Below are 22901 nucleotides of genomic sequence, written 5' to 3'. Positions count from 1 at the left end.
ATTTCAAGATAGATCTAAAAGCACCACACACAAAACAACTACAAGAAGGAGAGAACTAACAACAAAACTAAGAAAATACAAAGAACAAACAAGCAGAACATTCGCAAAATGGTCTTCAGAAAAAAAGACTTTTCGGCCAAAAGTGTTGGTACAAACCGAAGTATCCCAAGTGCCTGCTAGACATCGCAAAATTACTTGACCAGGACACAAGCAACACTAAAATGCAGTTACATTTAAGGAACACTAGAATAGGATTACTAATAACTAAAGAAACACCATCTAAACAAACTGCATATATGCCACTGAAATTTGCGTTGGCTAGTTAACTAGTGAGATGAGTGTCACTAGTTGATAAGATCAGAAACAAGTAAATTAGGGGCAGTTTCAAAGTTTTTAGACAGGCTGGTCGAGAAACGCCTGGTGGTCACCGCCACCCACATTTTCAAAAGCATTCGTAATTCCAACGAAGACGAGAAAATGCGGACACTTGGTCGGTATCGGTGAATGAAAGCTTTCATCAAGAACTGCGTCTAGCTAGACGCAAACCTAGCTCAGAATCGTGATGATTGGAATAAAAGGACAAGGAAGGCAGACCTCAAATAGATGGGATAAGATCGATGATGGTGACATTGGTGACTAAGAAACTAATATTAGATCGCCAATCACGACCTTTTTAAAACTTAAGCTTGGTAAATAAAATCTTAACTTGATGTTTTATTTAAGCAAAGAATTTGAGTTATTATACGTGGAAAAAGGTGAAAAAGTTGTTGAAACTAGTTTGATTGATTTCCTAGTGACACTAGAATCATTGTTTTGATGTAAATAGATATGTGTTCAGTTTATATACATATTATATAGGTATATGGTATTATTAATTTTTTTTTTCATACAAATTATGAAGAACTTATGTTTAATTCTGTCTAGCGGTAAATAAATGCGTTGGTAGCATAGCAGTAAGACGTGCGTTTTCAAAACGGGGGGACTCCGGTTCGTACCAATGAGTTTTTCAGAGCTGCGTGCTGCAAACGATCCTATCCTAAGGAAAACTGAAAAGAAAATTTACTGGTTAAGGCAAGACTGGAACTTGTGACTATTCGGAATACCTATCCGATCGCTCTTAACCAACTGAGCTAAGAAGTTTAAGTGCGTTTCCAGGAAAGCGTGCTAATCTTTCCATTCCTTCCACCTCTTTCCATTTTTCCATTAGTATAAAAATTTGATATAATGATGAGTGAATGAATTGAATAGGGCTGCGCCTAATTCGCGCTCTTATTGTGAGTGCAGACGCAGCGTCTTGTGTGCAGTGCAGCGTAAGTATTGCAGCCAGTACGATAACCAGCCATGGGATTTCAGGGGCCAAAATTTAATTACAGGTCGTTGGAATTTGAACCCGCATGTGACCATTCGTATTCAGACTTAACAAGCATTATTGTAGCGCGACAATACTGCCCAAGTGCCCAGTGCCGACTGCATTGCTGCGAAAACGTCAAAAATCAAAAAGGTCATTCAATAGGGGATATTACTGCAATGTCCTGCCACTAGAGTGCAGCACTAGCCTTTTTAGTAAACTATAGAGTAACTTTTACATACTGTACCTTTAACAGGTTTTTGACAAGTTTTTAGAGACAATAAAATATGCATTACCGCCACAAATGTCAAAATCGATATTGCTGCCCGGATTTTTGACACATGCTGCAGTAATATTGGGGTGTTCTGCCTTTTGGCCAAAGTTTTTTTATCCGAATTTCACTTGCCAACCAACATTTCGCAGATGATTTCCTTTGGCAATGAAATTATGAGAATAATTGATTGCGAAATGACATTCGGCAAAATAGTTTTCGGCAATGATTTAGAGTACCAATGGTGGTGTAGTCTAAAACGGAACGGTACCTTTTCGGTCATACTTTTTGATCGTACAACTCAATCCGCTTTTCACATGGGTCTCTATTGTTTCCCATAAGGTTTTAAGTCATAATTATTGCGTTTGTCCGCAATTTCGTTAGTCATAATTTGATTTTTCTCCGAAACGCATAATTTTTTAGGATTACCATAAAACAAACCTAACCTAACCTATCTATAACCTTACGAAAATCCTGAAAAGTTAACGGTTTCAGAATTATGACTAATGATAGTAATGATAATCTGACAATCATTACAATAATTAGGACTTTGAATAATTAGGTCAAACAAAGGGACCCCTTTTCACATACTTAGATCCGTAGGAAAAGCCACTTTTCTCCTGCCTTCACTATGCCTGTCACTTTCGCACTTACATACTTGTTAGAATGTGACAGGCATGGTGACAGGCGATAAAAATGCTACCGTGCTAAGCCTGCTGAGCGTCGGCGGCTCTGTGGATGCCGCCCGACGCGACACGTTGGTGTAACTGTGTTGGTGCCATAGCGCGGACAAGACGCCAACGCTCACAAGACACTAGTGTGGGTGGCTTTTAAATAAAATACTGGCCTTTACTATACTACTGTGTCTCAGGCGCATCTGTACTAGAAATGTAATGAAGCGGTTGACGCTTGCGCAATGTTGACTCCCGATTATACGTATGTACATTATGTTACTCGTATCTATCCGAGCCAATACATAGAAGTGTAATTTACGTCTTATCTTAACTAATTGTAATTGAATATAAAAACTGGCCAAGTGTAAGTCGGACTCGCGTTCCAAGGGTTGCGTACATTACACAATTTTTAACAAAGTATTTTTCCCCTCACTAGCTCGGAAAGTTGTCTTTTATCCTTCAATACAAGCGGGGAAAAACGCGTTTTATCCACTAGTGGGGAAAGTAATTTGACCTTGGATGGAGCGTGTTTAAGTAGCTTGACAGATAACAAAACAAATCGTTTATGATAATGATTCGTTCGATATTAATTATCATTTAATAAATGGTTTGAGAATCTAATGAAAAATACCAAATTTAGTTTTATTTAATGATTTTAAGTCTTTATGATGACCTTAAAATTCCATAAGAAACGTTTGTTTTTTTATAATGATGTTAAATATAATTCGGAACGCACAAGTTGAGTCGATGCAATTTCAAAACGCATCGTTGACATTTCATACGTCAGAAATGTCAACATTGTCAACAATTTTTTTACTAAAAAACTTTTCTCACCGACTCGCGTAAAAATACACAACTTCCAGAGTTTTCTGTTATAATATCGTCAAGAAATGAGTGATTCCAGTGATGAAGATGATCTAACGCCTGTGGATGTTGCATTTTCCTCGCTATAGTGAGGTGAAAAGTTTTGTGTTATACACGGGCGCAAATGTATTTTACTTCTCGTGTGTTGAAACACTCGCTACGCTCAGGATTCTATTTTAGAACCACTCGCTTCGCTCGTGGTTCACCTATATAATCCTTTCGCTTGCTCGTGTTTCAATTCCACGCTCGCGGGTAAAATACAACTTTGCACCCTTGTATAACAAATAACTATTTTTAATGTGAAACGTGAGTGAAAGGTCTAAAAAACCCGTAGAGGTCGGATTAAAAATTAAGTAATTAAGTTCGAATTAAGTTCGATACACGCTTGACTGCACATTTCTTATAGGTTTTTCTATCATCTGTAGGTAAATAACTATTTTGTGTATTTTTTTCAAAATTTTAGACCCAGTAGTTTCGGAAATAGAGGGGGGGAATTGTAGGATGCAAGCTGAATGATTCATCGGGTGAATTTGTAGTCCATATTGTCCATAAGTCCATATAAGGTAATTTATCGATATAATATATCGATATTATGTAGTATATACATATTATGTAGTTTAATGCTATGTTTGTTAGTAAGGAAAAAAAAAACAAATGTTTGCTAATTGTAAGTGTCACGAATAGGTGGTAACTGCCAGGCACTAGCTGTCAAGCAGACAGCCAACTACAAATATTTATAGGACATTGTTTTTCAGTATAATAAATTAGATATGCAGATGTTTTTTTTTTGTGCTCTGGACGACGGGTTTTAAAACAGCACAGACGTAGCAGAGATAAGTGATTATTAGATCTATCCTTTCGCCAGAAACTTGCTGTTAAGAGGGTCAGAGAAAAAATATATCTTACTCGAGCCCTCTTCTAAAAAAACGACTCCAAAAAGAATAAAAATACAATATTAGGTATCCATATGCGCTACTGCGCTAGCAACTGTTTGAAGTCGGTGCCATCATCTGCAGCAGTTCCACTTCATCAAATAGCACTTAAATTCTTTGAATGCAAATGCTTGTTTGCTTTTTTGCTGGTTCATTTCTTGGTGAAAACACGGAAACCATATGAATCCTATAATCAAGAAAGGCTTTTAAAAAAATGGGACCTATCTGGAACATTGCGAAGGCAAAATTGTTCTCCACGCCATTGCATTAGTTTTAAGAACTAGCTTTAAGAACTATTTTTAAAAATATTTTTTTTTATACCACGTCGGTGGCAATCAAGCATACGGCCCGCGTGATGATAAGCAGTTACCGTAGCCTATGGACGCCTGCAACACCGGAGATATTACACGCGCGTTGCCGACCCTAACACTCCTCTCCCTCGTTGAGCTCTGGCAACCTTACTTACCGGCAGGAACACAACACTATGAGTAGGGTCTAGTGTTATTTGGCTGCGGTTTTCTGTAAGGTGGAGGTACTTCCCCAGTTGGTCTCTGCTCTAGATCTGGAATGACATCCGCTGTCCTGTGCCCTACCACACAAAGCGAGATGTCATTCACAGTGCCCATACCTCTCTTTTGGACGTAGTTTAAGGACATATCCGGGTCCGGACGCAGTTTAAGGACATACCCGGGTCCGTTTAAGAACATACCCGGGAATATATGTGCTATACCCTGTCAGGGTCCATGTGAAACTTCAATCATCTGTAACAACATATGTACCATGGTTTGCAATAAACATTTATGATTTATGACATACTTAGGTTCTTCTCAAGAAACAAGTTATTTCCAAATTGTTTCACAAATGACAAATTCATAGAGTCGGATTAAGCTAATTCTACATGGAATTTGCAATGACAAAGTGCGGCAATTTCATCATTAATGTCAAATTTCATGACACCCCTTTACATTGTTGTTCAAATCGGTGAACAGTTAGTTTAGACATTCTAACCAACTTTTTTAATGCGGTTCGATCTGGATTAGATATGGATCGGATCTGTCAGTGTCAGAAGTGAGGTTTTTGGTTGAAGAAATGTCACTTTTGGCACTGAAAGATCCGATCCATATCTAATCCAGATCGAAATTAAGATTAGAATACGCATGTTATCGATGATTCATAAACGCGAGCGTCTCATTCATTCGCATTTTATCTTAATGTGCTGTTATCGCCGCCATTGTGACACCGAGTCAAATATTTACATTATTTATGACCTGCACAATCTGTGTCAATAATGCGCGATGTCGCTACTGTACCTACTTAATTCGTCGTTCGTAATTTACGCTGATTTATTGGCCAATTGTGTATATGGCAGTTGGCAGTTGGCACCCAATGTTTTTCGTCTGCAGAGCCATTACTGAAAAATGTTGAGTACGTCAGTACGTGATGATTATTTAAGTTATTTATTTCACACTCCTGATAAAGCTACGAGTAAAAAGCTGATATTTGGCATGATAACATTTGATAACTTAGATTAAAATTCAACGGTATATAATACTGATTTCTTCAGGTTAATAAGGCAGCTGCCATACGCGTCACAACCCGGTCCCCGACAAAGTAGACCTTTTTGTAGAATGCCCCTACGGTGCGCTGGGGTAAGATTGAACGGGTTTTTCATGAGGGATAGGACAAAAAATCGTCCGTATATCGAAGCATTACGGGCGACTTTTCATCTTACCCCGCATGAAAAACCAGTTCAATCTTAGCCCAAAGCACCTTATAGTGGGACAACTTTGGACACATTCTGTAAAAGCAAACCAATTGGTCTTTTTATACCTAATTTAACATGGACGACCACGTGATTGTATACAGTCGCTTTTTACAAGCTTTTATTTAGTTTTACCTGTCCCGTTGTCTGTCTGTCTATTAATCAAATCTTGCAAGTTATATTTGACCCACTTCCCGGTTGAAGCTGAAAATTTGCATAAGGTGCATTGGGATAAGATTGAACAGGTTTTTCATGAGGGATAAGACAAAAAATCGTCTCTATACCGAAGCATTACGGGCGACTTTTCATCTTACCCCGCATGAAAAACCCGTTCAATCTTACCTCAACGCACCTTACCTACATAATATTATGTAAGTTGTGTGACAATGCAGTATTATGGTACCTACCATTGAGCTAATCTGATGATGGAGACAGGATTTATGTAGACCTTAATAGTTTTAGTCTGTGATAAAACAATAAAACCTAATTAGGGTTGTTAGAATTGTCTCGATGAGTATTAGTTGCCTGTGGAAAGAAAAGTGCAATCAGCGATAAAAGATTGTATCAAAATGATATTTTAGACAAAAAACTTTTACTACTTACCGCGCATTTACGTTGATATTTACCCTGCTTAATCGTGATGGTAAGAAACAAAATGTACTGTGGCCGTGGATATCTAGCTTTACATACGTTTATATAGGTATGAACAATTAGTCTGGTCCGACACATATTTTTGTATGCGAAATAAATTATATAAGTATATTAAAAATAAGAATAGGCCGACCCCCTGTTTAATATTTATTACGTAAGAATCTAAAGTAATTTTAATTGTTTGGTAATAAGTAATCAATATTGGTTTTATTTTTAAGTTTTTCTTTATCATTCTTTACATACGATTTTGATCTGTAGACCTGCCACTGGAACATCTCAGGAACACTGGGTTTTCAAAATATAATCTTAACTTGCCCCCCCACACCCTTGTAAGAAAAAATAGGACATGGTCGACCCCCCCTACCCCCAAATCGTCTTACGTAATAAATGAATGGCACCATATCAAGTTACGTGCATTCTCGATGACGCGTCGCGCACGATAGGGTTCAAAGGGTTAAACAGTTAAGAAAAGGAAATTAATCCAAAATTCAACCCTCTGATATCTTCTGATATATTAAATCAAAACGACCTTTCAACCATACTATCCTCAAGTCTTAGGTCTTTTCTCAAACAAAACAATACCATCTCAATCCATGCGCGAGCGCTGCGCCACTCCGCGCCCGACTGTCAGCGCGCACGCGCGTCTCCGCGATGTCAGTGTGATCTGTGCTGTGTTTGTGTTTAAAAAAATATATTCGTGTTACCAGCCATGTATACGCAAGAGGTTCTAAGCAAGAAAGAGTTGGACATGTCGAAAAATCTAGTGACGGGTGAAATAGAATACCGGCCGAAAAAGAAGCAAGGATGCATGATAGCTTTGGTGGTGGCTGTGGGTGCGCTTGCGCTGTCCTTTGCTGTTTTGACGGTGGTGAGGGAGATGCAGATATCGAGACTGAGGAGCGAGGTCGATCAGCTGACTGTCAACATGATAGCTGTGACGGCGAACATCAAGAGTCTCAATCAGAAGGTGAATAGAGATTTGAATGATTTTAAGACACTGGATGATGATACGGTAAGTTTTTTTTTAAATTAGGTACAGAAATTTATGTCGAATTAATCACGAATAAAATAAATATGAACGTATTTATTTTTTGTGATAGTTCGGGATGTGGATACATTATTAGATTTATTAGCCCATAAAATGTATCCCCGAGAGCCTACCGGTAAACGCTAAAAACGAAATTTCGTTAATTGCCTCTCTATCCTTCGAATATGCAAGTGATAGAGAGGCAGGTAACGAAATTTAGATTTTCGTGTTTCGCGGTAGGCCCTCTGAACTTGATGTTGGCTAATGGGCTCTACAATTTCTACAAACGTCGCCGGCAATCGCATGCGTTTTGCGTTACATTGCGGCATTTGATCGATCGATTGCATTCGTTGTTCCTACTAAGCCGGCAATTATCTAAAATCGTATGCCACTTGTTGCACCACTTAATGTACAGTTTATAATTTCAGATCAAATTGTCTATAAATAGTCAAGAAAATATTTCTGAAACCATAGATATTCAACAGATCTTATTTCAAAACCATGTTTGAAATCTATCCCTGATTCAAGAATTTTCATGGAGTTTTCACATTTTCCAAATACTGACATTTTTAAGAGAGAATGCTTCTTTATTACTTACTTATTACATAAGGGGCCCGTTTATCAAAAGCTTGTAGCTTGTAATACAAGTGGAAGTCCCTTTTTGACAGCTTTTGTTAGAAAGGGACTTCCACTTGTATTACAAGCTACATGCTTTTGATAAACGGGCCAAAGGTATCTATTTATTATAGCCCGTATTAATAGTTGTACCTATGACCTTTGGCAATATTATGTATTTTGTCATCATCATATACTTAAGAGTAAGTCTCTTGTCGGTGGAGCAATTTCCATGTTTCGCGGTCCTCTGCCTTCTCTTTGACAGCCTGATACGACACGACGTTGAGTTTTTCCTTTATTTGATGCATGTACGCTCTCCTTGGTCTTCCCTCCTTCCTCTTTGCTTCAACTTTCCCTTCTATGATGTTTTTGATAAATTCGTCGTGTCGTATCAGGTGCCCAAGCATCTTTCCTCTTCTATTATCTATAGTTCTTAACAAAGTCCTCTTTTCTCCTACTATACGTAAAACCTCTTCGTTGGTTTTTTTGTATTTTGTACCTGGGTCAAAATTCTTTTCGTTGCCAACTGCGCCAACTCGCGTCTCATGCATATTTCACTTCCACCCCTGGAGCTTATAGCTCTAACGATTCCACTCTGGCCGGTCGGTTAAGGCAAGCCAGAGGCAGAGAATCCTGTCCCACCCACCCTCCTTGCGGGTAACAGAACTCCCCAGGAGCACTAGGGTACGTGGTGTCGCCACTCCCCAACAGCTCGGCACAAACTGCCCTGCGTTGACTGATTGCACTGGTAAAACCAGCGGGCGATGAGGTAGAAAGATATGCGATAGCACTCAACTTTTATTTATTTATTTGATAGAAGACGGAAATACAAGCGTTACAGTGGACAGAAATAAGACAGAAATAATTTTGACCCACTTACCTGATTTCTACCAGTATCCAATGTTTACAAGTGCAGTTGGAATTATGCAAATAAAAATTGTTATGACTATAACTTCGTCTACACTGACATGTGTTTCGCACATGTTTTTAAGTAGAGCCGGCAATATAATTAATTACGTACCTACTTATGCAAATATACAGCATCACTACAATATGGAATATATTTTGAGGATACCTACCTATTTTATTTTATTTTATAGTTGATACAAAATATATTAAACCATTTTTTTATCAAGCAAATAAGTGCGAGCGATACTTCAAATTTTATGTTAAAGGAAAAATTTAAAAATTCACCGCTTCCTGCAGGACTTGAATCCGCGTCCTCTGCAATCCGTGCATCGCTCTAAAACAACTGAGCTACGGAACTTACGTAAGCCTACAAAATATATTGACGACGTAAGCGATTATCCCTTTTAGTGCCCTAGCACTGATCTTTCCCACTTAAAACCATATCGTCGCTATACTTACTCAACCTCATATCTACAACAATCATTTGATGGAAATGTTCGCTTTTCTTTCATTCGGAATACGGGTGTTTTTGTCATCAAATGATTGTTGCAGATACGGGGTTGAGTAAGTATAGCGGCGATATGTATGCATATTCCGAATAATAAATATGGTAATAATAATTCCGTTGTATTTATGTATTTTAATACCTCATTGAATTATTAGCATCCTTGGTACAATGCCTCAAGGGCCTATTTTAGATTTAAGCTAGTTATTAATTTCGTTTACGTAGTACCACTGTATATATCTTGTATGTAAATACTGTGTAAATTTTTTTATTTAACTATAAAGCACAACGCTACGCGTACATTCTTGAAATATCGTCAGTGAATTATAAAGTCCCGTTTGGCACCCATACGGCAGTAAAATATACGAAATTAGGAGATGTTTACAAACACCAAGTTTGCAATCAGCTGCCAAATACTCGGGGCCAAAGATTACATGAAAATACCGGACGGATATACGTAAACGCTCTCAAACTTATATGTACTTAAAATTGTATATAGCTATTTTGAGTAAGGTAGGCGTCCGAGTGCGCGTCACCGTCTAACTCCCTTATTCATAACACTATACAAGCCTCAATTAGTTAATAACCTAAAATTATATATCTAAAGAGGGCCCCTGGGGCAGTGCCAAAGATTTGGCAGCATTTCCTCGCTGAATCGCAACATTCGCAACGCTTATTCGTTGAGCGAGGAAGCTGCCAGTCCAAATTACAGATTAAGACCAACGATTAAGGCTTGTACCGCGTTTATGAATTATGCTATTAACGCCTACATCCGCTGTCCGTCTGTCTGTCACCGACTACGAACTACCAACCGACCGAGGGTGTGAACCGTGATTGCTAGACAGTTTAAATTTTCACAGATGATGTATTTCTGTTGCCGCTACAACAAATACTAAAAAGTACAGACCCCTCGATGGGCGAGTCCGACTCGCACTTGTCTTTTTATTTTTTTTTATTTTGATAAAAGACAAAAATAGAAGCTTGACAGAGGGGTCAGAAATAAGACAACGTAAAGAATTTTGACCCATCCCAAAAGTGGGTTACCTACTAGGTACTTCTTCTTTAATAACCGTCTGATAAATGGTACCTATAAATGTAGGTACATGTATTATAAGACAACTTATAAGTCTAGAAATAATGGCTCCAAGCAACCTGATATACTTATACCTAATGCGTGTTAAAGTTATCAACGCATCGTAAACATTCTTTGATACGCGTCTAACTAGGTATCTCTGCTACTTCTTGATAATGGCATATTACGTGTCGTGCTCTCAGAAAAGGCACCATATACATACAGCTCGGCTAAAAAATAAGTGCATTCTCGTTGCCAGGGAGATTTTGGGATTATACTGAGCAACTTTTACTATGGGATCAACCATGAAATCTTTTACACTTAAATTTCGTAGTTTTTTTTATATATATATTTTTTTATGAAAAATTTCGTATATTGTTCAATCAATTGATCAAGCGCGACCCGCGGGCTAAACGTATTCGTTTTTACAAGCTTTTATTTAACTAACCCTAAAAATGTTTTTTTATGGCATATTAATTTTCTAAATTATTCTAAACGGCGGAGCTTTACATTTATTCAGCTGCTCGCGAGGTCTATAGCTCACAGTCACTAGTATGTACTTAAAAATAGCTTAAGCGCGTGCCAATAAGGTAAGGAATCTTTTTACCTAAATAACATATTAAGTTTCCAACTCCCATCCTTTCTTTAAAACAGACAGGTAGACGACACTTTTTGTTCTGATCGAATAACTTAGGACGCGGGGTTTCCTTGGGACGAGACAAAAAACAAACAATAGTTTGACAAATTAACGCGGACCTTTCTTCGATAAAAAATTGTTTTGCTAAGGCCTAAGGCAGGGCTTCTCAAACTTTTTACCCGCGTCATTGGGGCGGAGCGGAACTGATCCTTTTGGGCATTCCCGGCTCCGTTCGGCTCAGCATTGCTACGAGCAATTATTAGGGTTGGCACAACTGTACGCCCCTTTGCGTACACAACCACATAAGATAATGACTTGAATTTTGACAACCCTAAATAGCCGAAAGGGTTAGCGCCCTACATTAAAAAGGGACAGCATGATTAGTCCCTGAATCGCTGTCAAACTTCGGTTTTGTAGGAAGTTTCTTTTCTGTACGATAGTACTATTACTTATTCTGTGCCCGTGTGTCGTAAAACCACCCAACTCTACTTGTCTACTGATGGCTACACCCCGAGGGCTAGAAGTGGCAAAGCATTAGCAGACAAAAAAATTGTTTTAAGAAGTTTGATCCCTTTACACGAACAAGAAGACCCAACTCTAGTCTTAAAGCTCCTAACTAACGGTCTAACGCGAATATCTTTATTCAGACTCGCAGTTCTAAGGCAAAACATTATCACAAAAGGAAGAAAAAACTTAGGCAACACCAAAAAGAAGTTTAATATTGATATAGTTAACATTTTAACCGCCATATAATTTTTCATCAAGCGTGCTTGTGTCGCCGGCGGTACGAAGTTACACGAAGTTTTAAATTGTCTTATTTATCAGACCCGCGGCGAAATGAGCCCGATATCGTATGTCTTATTATATCAGTTTACGATTAAAAGGTTAGTTACGCGTTGATCATGTGTTGTGGATCATAATTGTAACACGAACCACGAACCCCTTTACGATCCCCTGGGGGTTCGCGTACTACACTTTTGAGAACCGCTGGCCTGGCAAATGGTTACCATGCAAAGTTGCGTGTTCCTTGAACATTCAATAAGCTGGATCCAGTTCAACAACAAGTTGTACATACGAGTATATTGTTAAGACATGCTAGTATTAAATAAGTAGTTCTCAACTTCTCAGCTAGCTTGAATCAATTATGTTACCAGGACCTAATTAAAAAGCGCTTTGGAACAAACAATTTTTTACTTGAATTTCACCCATTAGAAAACAAGAAAACAAAAGTGTCCTTTTTTATTATCTAAGGTTTGAGATAATTACCCCTAAATCATTTGTTATGACTTAAGTAGTACTTTGTGGTACTTAGTCCGGGGTAGTTTTGATTTATTCACGCTACCGAAATTGGATTAAAACGTTACCGAGTTATTATTTAATAAACGAATAGAAACGTTATTAGTATATAATTAAATAAACGAATATAAATACATAAACAAATTTTTAAGGTCAATCTCTCACAGATCGACCTAGCCCCAAACTAAGCAAAGCTTAGTACTACGGGTACTAAGCGACGACTTATATAAATACATACTTTGATACATAGATAACATCCATAACTCGGGAACAAATATTCCTGATAAACACACAAAAAAATGCCCTTACCAGGATTAGAAATTAGAACCCAGGACCTCCTGCTTCGAAGGCACTACCTACTAGGCTAGAAGGCCGCTAAATCAAAACATATTCAATTAGGTACAACGTAGTATAATTTTAGATATACCTAATTAGCTTTAATTTGGTGTTATCAGAAAGCTAAAAAAACATCGATTGCTCGTTACAAATTGACTCCGTGCCACGGCAATTGTCTTTTAATAACACAGTCCTAAGTACGAATAATGGGGCTATTAGCCCAAGCAAAAACCTTCTAAGTTAATATCTATAGCTACCTACTGTTGTAGCAGATTGCGAGTTAAACTAAGCAATTATCACGAAGTTATTTCAGTTCACTGTCGTATATGGTGTGGAAGAACGAGTTAGCTGAGACTCGGACTGAGACGTGACCGGAATACCGTCCATAGCTCGCATTACATAATCTGAACATGTTGACGTGATCATAGATAACACGCTAAGAATACACGCGCTAGGGTACATCACAGACTAATGATGATTGATGAAAACTATCCTACAGTCACTCCGTGTACCCGGGGCCTCAAACTATATATCCATATCAAATTTCATCTAAATCTTTTCAGCGATTTAGGCGTGAAGAGGTAACATACAGACGGACAGAGTTACTTTTATGTTTTATTTAGAAAATGGGAAGGATAGTTTATAATCCAGTATTAAAATCAAGTTTTAAATGAAGTCAAACTTTAACCGAATATCGATATAGAAGTCTATAGTCCCCGGCAAGCTCGGTTCTCCATAGTCCATACAAAGTGAATACAAACGTAGTTACGCTCTCATTTTAAAATGACTAGCTAGATTGCTCTGAAACTTTGTACTTACAATAGGATAAGGTATATCTAGTCTGTAATTAGTTTATGTAGCTTCAGATACTATAGTAAAAAAATACAGCGAATTTAAGTTTTTTTATACAAAACTTATTTTTGCTCTATTTCGTTTGTTTTATATACCAGAGTAATTGACCTAGATATACCTCATGTCATTGTATGTGCAAAGTTTCATTACAATCCAACACGTAGTTTCAAAATGAGAACGAAATTCCGTTTGTACGGGAAGGCGAAATTCGGCCGAGCTTGCCGGGGACAAGATTCTCAGCGAAGTGATAAATTACATTCAATCTAGCAGAACTGGCGATCAAAGAGCGAATGGCACTGGAACGTGGCAGATTGACCTAATGAGCCAAGCTCATTATATCCATTAAACGACTGACATTGTGTGACCTATAAAACCGGCGTGTTTGTAAACTCTAGAAATGACTCGCACGCTTGATAAACTAAAAATAACATCTGCGTTTTAAATTGAATCTCAGAAAGAGGTCATCACCTTTTACTTTATTGCAAATGTAAATTTTTTTAACGATTTAATTGTATTAGAGTCGGACCAAGTAAACTCTATCATCCCAAAGTGTGGAAATGTCATCATCTCATCCTCATCATCAATGCTATCTTAAATCTCAAACCTCTATGAAAATATGAAGTTTAAAGTGACACTCCCTTAGCTAAGTTAGCTTAGACCAGCGATACTCAACCATTTTTTTTGTTGACGCATGCGTAAATGCATTTACGCATCTCACCCCCGGGCTGGGGAAGCCCATTGGGGGGTGGTATGTGGGACTCGCTCCTCCCATAACTTCCTCTGCTAGCTAGAGGAAGGGGAGGAGAATAGGAGAATACCCACTAACATCCCCTGCGGCGTTTCTGTCTATGCCGTTGAGGGGGGTGCAATGGGGTCGCGAGCATGTCGACCACGGCACCCCCCATACTCAATCAGGTCCTGGTATTGATACATAGGTAACCTTGCCATCTATGGTCACCTTTAAGCAAATGCAAAATGAATTTGAATTTGAATTTGCCCGGGGCTATAAGACAAAACCGTTATTGTGGCCCACATAGAGAAAAAGATTGAATATGATTTAGACGGACTCTATGGCCCACAGATCAGTAAAATCTAGGTTTTATTGTGTCTGCTTTGGCCACTAAGGGCCGTTAGCTCAGTAATGGCCTCATTACAGCCAATTGCCTGCACATACAGCAAGCCTAGTACACGGCTCACGGTTTACTATAATCAAATAGTGTAAACAGCCCGATTCCGATTACACAATATGTTACGGATTTAATTTAATTTTGCTACGACCTTACCGATCCTAAGCGATGTTCCTCAACTTCATCCGAGTTAAGTCACATGCTAGAAGACCTTAGCAACGCAAGCCTCGAGGTTGGACTGAAGATGAATATGTCAAAAACCAAGGTCATGACTAACAGCACAAAACGTAGGATTGAGATAAACGGAGAACACATCGCATATGTCCAAGAATACCTTTATCTTGGCCAAATAGTCTCTTTCCAGGCGCGACAGGACAAAGAAGTCCAAAGACGCACCGAAAACGCCTGGAAGAGCTATTGGTCAATGAAACACCTGATGAAGGGAGACCTACCTCTGTCACTCAAGCGTAGGCTTATGGACATGTGCGTACTTCCAGTTCTCACCTACGGTGCTCAGACCTGGTCCTTGACGGAAGCTCAGAAGTCCAAACTCGGGGTTTGCCAGAGAGCTATGGAGCGCAGCATATTAGGTGTAAAATTAAGGGATCGAGTCCGAAACACCACGCTGCGCTCTAAGAATCAAATAATAGACGTAGCTCGGAAAGCGGCCAAGTTGAAATGGGACTGGGCTGGTCATGTCTGCCGAATGCCGGATGACTTGTGGGCCAAGTTAACCACGGAGTGGGAGCCCCACGAGTCTAACCGGGGATCCGGCAGACCTCGTCGGCGATGGCGGGATAACTTGGACTCCTTCTTGACAGGCTGGCCAGATATAGACGAGTGGAAAAAGAGGGGGGAGGCCTTTGCCCAGCAGTGGGACACAGTGGGCTCTGAATAAATAAAATAAATAATAAATAAGCGATGTATTAACTGTTAAGTATTTAGTGGCCACTATTTTGGTTTGCGTATGTACCTGCATTGTTAATTGTTTGAAAGCATGTGTAAGCATCCATTTTGACCAAAATCACTTTGGCAACTACAATTTAGGTACGCAAATAGCTGACCAATGTTTAAAATAAAAACCACTCTATGAAACAAACAATTAATCATATTGACGGTACCTAGCTAAAAATAAACCAAAAGTACCCCGTAATTCTTAGTAAATACTCAATAATTATTATATTAATTATCAATATGACTAATAAGAGACAAATAATATTGTGGCGTGGGCATCATCAAATAAACCGATCATTAAATACGGCGTTGTTTGCTTTAATATTAAATTTCGTCATTGGAGATAGCAGATGGGTATTTCCAAGTTAGGTCAAAGGCCTTGTTATGTTTAATGTAAGACAAAAACGTATAATATATTCTTAAAAATTTGTAAAGCTCGAGAGTCTTGTTGGCCTGAAAACACACTTTCTATATTAATCACATTTGCGTTGTACAGTCGCCATCAAATATATCGAAGCGGCCGAGGCGCTCATAAATATCTGAACACGCCTCTATTGTCAAGGCGTTAGAGTGCGGGTTTAGATATTTTTGAGCACCTAAATGTAAGTATAGTAAACAACAAAAATAAGAGGACGACCCACTAATTTTGAAGACATGAGTAGGTATAATTAGCATGTCAAAGTTACCTTCCTTATCAGGCTGACAACTTCCTTATCACTGCAAGTGATTCGGACTAGTGCACTTTTATCTTCAAAAAGGTTATAACCTGATTTATATTGTATTTAGGTAATAGCATAGACATAGTATATATACAAGTACCTAGTTATAGACGCGCCACCGAGCGACCGGGGGTAAGAGCAAGAATATTCATATAAAATTTGGGCCGCATAGGATTTTTTCTCTTTCACTCTTATAAATTTCGGTATCTCGCCATCGCCTCCTACCTATGATGCCACTCGGACAGTGATAAGGACAAAGCATGGCACTATTTTCTCTTTCCTCTTATAGGAATCGCAAAAGAACTGGCATCCACGGCATTAAAAAAATGTGACACAATTCTAGTTATTCTAGGGATTGACAGGGCAAGCTATGCTGGCGCCATCTGCTTAATATTACGACCGGCCAACCCTATTACATAATTCACATATAACCGAAAATCTACGTTGCCATTTCTAAATGAAAAAGCAATTTATACGCGTCTTTTTTAGGGTGAAGTGAAAACATGTTATATTTCGTACATTCTTTGTCAATCAAAGATCTATAGTTTCAAATGTTTCGCTATTTTATAATTCTAAATCGTCATTTTTAGATTTTGGTCAACATTTTTTAATTATAAAGGAAAAAAAATGTAGTACTCGTATCGTTCGCAGGCGTTTCAGTTTGATAAAAATTCGTTTAGATTTTAGGCTAGGTTTTATATAGGCGCTGGCGCCGGCCGGCTTTTGTTTACACCAAAAATAGATATAACTCCGTAATAGATGGATAAAGTCTAAGGAAAAAACGTGCCTCGAAAATCAAGAAAATTTGACTCTCGATCAGAGGGCGCTACTAGCTTTGGCCTACTGTCGTATAGATGGCGTTGACGGTTTCGTTTGTTATTTAACAATTTTTACGCATATCAGTGAAAGAACATGGGTCAAAATCATAAAAATAATTAATGCAAATAAAAAAAATCATTTATCCATATTTAAATACATTTTATCGTATTTTTATAAATCTTCATTTTTAGTTTTAAAGTGTGTCGATAGATGGCAGTGAATTTACTGTGGTTACAAAATTTACTATGACAGTACCGCTCTAGTATAAGTTACTCTATGGTTTACACTGTAACTCGTTTGCAGCGAAAACCAGTTATATCGGTTATATAATGACAGCAAAATAGTTCATATATGGTATCGAGTCTTCGCAGCGTAGCCTTGAACCTCGGTTCGTAAAGGATATTATATAAATTTCATATTATAAGTACAGTCGAAGGCAAAAATATCGATCCAGACAAATGGCTCAAAAATATTTGAACACGACTTTATTGTCTAAGGCAGGGGTCACCAAATTGACCAAATGGCGGACCGCGGTCCACATCCGGACCGCCGACCTCACGAATTAATAAACTAGTGGATGTGAAATGACTCCTATTTAGTATGAAAACCAGTGTCGCTAAACTCACACATTCATAGCCACGTTAAAATAAGTCACACACTTACAAAATTGCTCTGATTCGTAGCAACTTTCCATACCAAAAAGTTATTACCGGTGGACATTTCTCGAACGAATATCAACTGTAGGCTACATGAGTGACGGTTTAAAATATAATGTCAAAGCTATATGACATACGACTCTTTCATTATCTCATTCATCTCACAAAAGCTCGCTCAACGTTCACCTAATACAACTACTCAACACCAGATGGCGTTATTTTATATAATTTTAAAATCACTTACTTATTACAGGCGAGAAAAGGGCTAAAAAACCAGTATAAGTAAGGTCTAATTACGCATGGTTTGTTACGGATCTCACGGTCACGTTACACTGGTGTTTTCGAGACCTCTACACGCCTGCGAGTAGCTAACCGTTGGAACTTCTTTCCATTCGACGATATAGGGAGGGGACAGTGTAATCGGAGTGTTTTATCGATATTTGTGTGTTCAGTTAGGTATTGATATTTCATTACCGTATGTTTTAACACATTTAGATGATACTTTATTTATGATTATAATATAGGTAGTGATAATCGTGATTGTATGAAAAATAATATGTAGTACAGTACAACAAATATCTAACTAGAAATTTGTTTCTTATTAATTGACCAACTAGGTTGTTAATGTGAACATTAAATATATCTTAAAGTCAAACAGATAAAATCATAGTTCTTTAAAGGTCTATTAACTCGGTATTGCTGTTATTATGTGATCACAAATCTGCAATTACTTACATAGGTAAGTATTCGTCTTTAACAATATATTTACTTGTAGCAGCATTTAAGGTCAATCTAGACGGGACAACCTGATTAAATTGTCAAATTAATTGTATGGTGTAAAAGCATACATGAAACTGGCTCATCGATCCCACTTGATTTGATTGTAAGATTGTGACCTATCAAATCAGGAAGGGGGGCGGCAAAATTCCAATATTTGACGCTAGTTTGCGTGGTACGGAACACTTTTTATTAATTAAGTGAGCCCGAATGTCACTAATAATTACTAAATTAGTAACTAAGTTTTAGGCGTGTGGACGCTAGATGAGATGTATGGCAATTTTATCCCCAGAAATCTTTCTCTAAGAAATGCTCCTAGCAAATGGTGCTATATTTTTGCGGAAACTAATTTTCTTGCCCAGTAGCATTGATCCATTTATTTTTAATATCGGCATCTTGTGGTAACCTACAATAATTAATAATAAAGAAATAGAAAATATAAAACGTTTATTCATGGCACATTGCATGCATTGTACGCATAAGTGCATTAAGTACCTAGTCTAATTATATTAACGATGAAAATATGATGGGTGTAAAAAACAAAAACGTATGTAAAGGAATACGAAGGTTTGAAAGGTTGCCATGAAATGACCCCGACTTAACTTAGTGCTTGATGACCAGAGCTGCCATATTTACTAAGACATTGATTATCCCAAATAATAATTAGAAACGTGTCTAAAATAATAATTTATTACCGAACTACCAAACATCAAACTTGAAATATCGTAACTTTAACTTTATCGATATAAATATCGACATTGCGCAGCATCTGAGTAGCGAAGTTATTTGACATTTAGGATAGCGAATATTCCAGATAAACGTAAAGAATAGTGACAAAGGATTGTGAACTCTAAGTTCTAACTGATGAAATATAGATTTACTTAACGAACATTCGTAAATAATGCAAAAGAAACAGATTTTTCGTATTTATCGGATTATATTTAAATAAATAACCACCGGTGATAGGAAATACCTCCACGTGAAAGATTTTTTAAACCGCTGTGATTTCTGCAGCTTAATACTGCACAATACGGCATTTTAAATTTAATTATCAATTTTTGTTAGACGAGCGTACGTACGACGTGAATGTCATTCGAGCATGAAGTTTACACAACAACTGAGCATAGTCTGTGCATAAAGTGAGTCGGTCGCTACTAACTGTCGGATAGACGGGAACGCCCACTTGCCATCTCCATCCTACTCCGTGGCCGACCTATATCATTTTGTATGCATATTTAATAAACTCAAGAGGAACCGGACCGAAATGGTCATCTTATTTTAGGAACCAGACCCCTGAAGAAACTAATTGGTGACTCCTGGTCTAAGGTGTAAGAGCGTACACATATTTTTGAAACTGGGAATGTATATTTATGCCCTTGACTGAGGTAGTAGGTACAGTTTGCGTCTGGACAACGTTACTAAAGCTTATAATCGGCGGCGCGGCGATTCAACCTCTCCGCAACACCATATTCCAGGATAAAAAAATACATTTTGTTAGAGCTCATACGGATTCACTCATAATATTCCAAGTTCATTCAGGCAACTTATTGATCCTCGGGATAAAAGAAATGAATCTTAGAGAACAAGGCCACACGAGACACATAAAATTAGTTTGTTACAGAACATTTTAAAAGCTAACTATATAGGGATAGGGTTCGGTATTTTCTACAGAGGTGGTGAAAAAGTGGTGCGTATTTTTGAGATGCGTCGCTCGTTCATTAAAAAACTGACAATATCGAATAATCATGGGGCATTTTAAATTCGTAATTAGTTCGTATTTAATATGTATATTTTTAATTCAATTACCATTCATTCATATTGTATGCTAGACTAGGTAGACAGATAGATAGAATACTCTTTATTGGTGCACCACAGCCGGGCTAGCACATGATTGGCGCGAGAGTATCTCGCCGCGACATAGACTACCCATCCCTCTTTAATTCATACAGTTAGTAAAAGACGGGTAGTCTATCTCGCGGCGAGATACTGTCGCGCCAATCATATGCTCGGCCTACTGTAATAGATACAATTTAAGGAAAAACAATTGACATATTTAGGTTTAAGTTCGTTATATCTGCGTAGTCATTGTCTTTTTACGTATTGCCCTTTGAGCTCTGGTCTTTGGCAACTAGCCAAAACCATCGTCACAGAATCTGCTGGTTCCAAAAAGTCGTAACAATAGTAATTCTCTTCTAAGAAACGACATTTTGAAATAATCATTAATATGTATAGATAAGACTCGTTACGCAATATTTGAACTAGACACTAGTGTTTCATTGATAACAACATCCTTGTTCATTTCTAGGCATAACTAGGATTATGCGATTGTGCCTACATTGTTAAAGTATGTATGTATGTATGTATGTATGTATGTATGTATGTATGTATGTATGTATGTATAAACTCTTTATTGTACAAAGACATAGAACACAAAGTGCAAGGGTGCAAAGTTTATCTAGTGTTGTGTTCATGCCGGTGAGAGGTTGCCAGAGCTCGAGGGAGAGGAGTGTTAGGTTCGGCAAAGCGCATGTAACTCCTCTGGAGTTGCAGGCGTACATAGGCTATGGAGACTGCTTAACATCAGGCGCGCCGTATGCTTGTTTGCCACCGACGTAGTATAAAAAAAAACTACTAATCAAATATGAGTATAATATTTTTTCAACTCGTCAATTTTAATGGTTCGTAAACCAAACTATAATTGCAAACATTGCACTATGAGTTCCAGACTCAGTTTTAACTTCATTACAAAACACTTTAGTGAACTATAATGAATTTGAGCACGCGCCTCTTCGCCTCGCCGCGGGAAGAGGACAAAACCAAAGGATAAAATAAAATACATAAACGAGGTTCTTATTTCCTTATCGCTGTAAACCTTAGGAAGGAACAAGAAAGGTAGAGTAATTTCCTTCAGATCAGTATTTTCGGGCATTTCATAATAAATCTAAAATGCTACATTAGTAATACATTATGTATCTTATCATTTTTTTTAAAATAAATAATACGATAATAGTTATTTCACATACAAGTGCAGAAAAGAGGAAATTCAAAACGAGTGGCGATAAATTAAAACACGACCGCAGGGAGAGCGAATTACCTATTCGCACGTGTATCGTACAACGTTTTACAGTACATATGGCCCTTTAAACTTTCGACATATGCACGAAAAGTGCTCTTTACGCACTAGTGCGAGAAAGTAGCACCATAAGTACTGTAAAATCATTTTTGACTAGCAGTGTCGTCATCATGCTATAATATCTCTATCTATAGGTACCTAATCCCTTTAAACGAGGAATGCAAACAACTTGTTAATATCTCGTAACCTGTCAAAGAGGAAACCTTTATTAGGGATAACATATTACCGGCCTTTAGAGATTTTCTGTTTAAAATTTCCCGATTGCCGAGCATAAGCGAGTTCGTTTAGTAAAACGAGGAATATTTCCCATTATTTGTAGAAATTTACTATTTTAATTACTTTGATTTGTCGTGACGAGAAACAGAAGAATATGTAGAATGTAGAATATAGTAAGTAAAGTAAATAAACAAACGAAAATAGTTTTTTCTAGGTAAAACGTGAAAATACTATCACAGGATTAGTATGAATTTTATGTAACTGTTGACAATGTCTCGTCTATTTAGGTTTCCGAGAAGATGGATATTTTGGCGCTGGTTCAAGCACAGTCCGAACAGATTAATTGTTGGTTCAGGGAACAACGAATGATGGGTGGAAGTTGGAAGATACATTACAAATGTAACGATAAACATTGGAATATTTTGGGAGATATTACACAGTTTCGAACAAGCAAGCAAAGTAAGCAAGTATACACTGAAAGAAATGTTTGCACAAAATATTTTGTTACTACTTACCTAGTTACACAAAAATTGGGACAACAGGTCGGTTTGTAACAACGAAATCGGTTTTGGATATTGATTGAGGCCGGTTTTTTTTCTGCGTCACGTGAAATATGTTGTTATACGATGAAGTGCGTAAAAATATCTAGTTTCTTTTTAGCAAAATCTATAGTTCGTCTGTCAAAGACGGGACAGGATTTTTTCATAAAGTTTACTCATTTTCTACAATCAAGTCTTTGTTATTACCGA

At 37.7% G+C, this 22901-nt stretch overlaps 1 protein-coding gene across 1 annotated transcript in view; it reads left to right on the top strand.

Moving 5' to 3' along the window:
- The first annotated feature begins 7102 nt into the window (after positions 1-7102).
- Positions 7103-22901, top strand: part of LOC134755659 (protein eiger-like) — a 63565-nt gene continuing 47766 nt past the window's right edge. Inside the window, exon 1 of the mRNA XM_063692192.1 lies at positions 7103-7514. Within this exon, the coding sequence (XP_063548262.1) occupies positions 7212-7514 (303 nt within the window). The 5' untranslated portion in view covers positions 7103-7211. The remainder of the gene's footprint in view (positions 7515-22901) is intronic.

Source organism: Cydia strobilella, chromosome 3, assembly GCF_947568885.1.
Source record: "Cydia strobilella chromosome 3, ilCydStro3.1, whole genome shotgun sequence".
Taxonomy (NCBI): Eukaryota; Metazoa; Arthropoda; class Insecta; order Lepidoptera; family Tortricidae; genus Cydia; species Cydia strobilella.
Note: the sequence above shows the minus strand (reverse complement) of the source record. Positions and strands in the feature narration are given on the sequence as shown.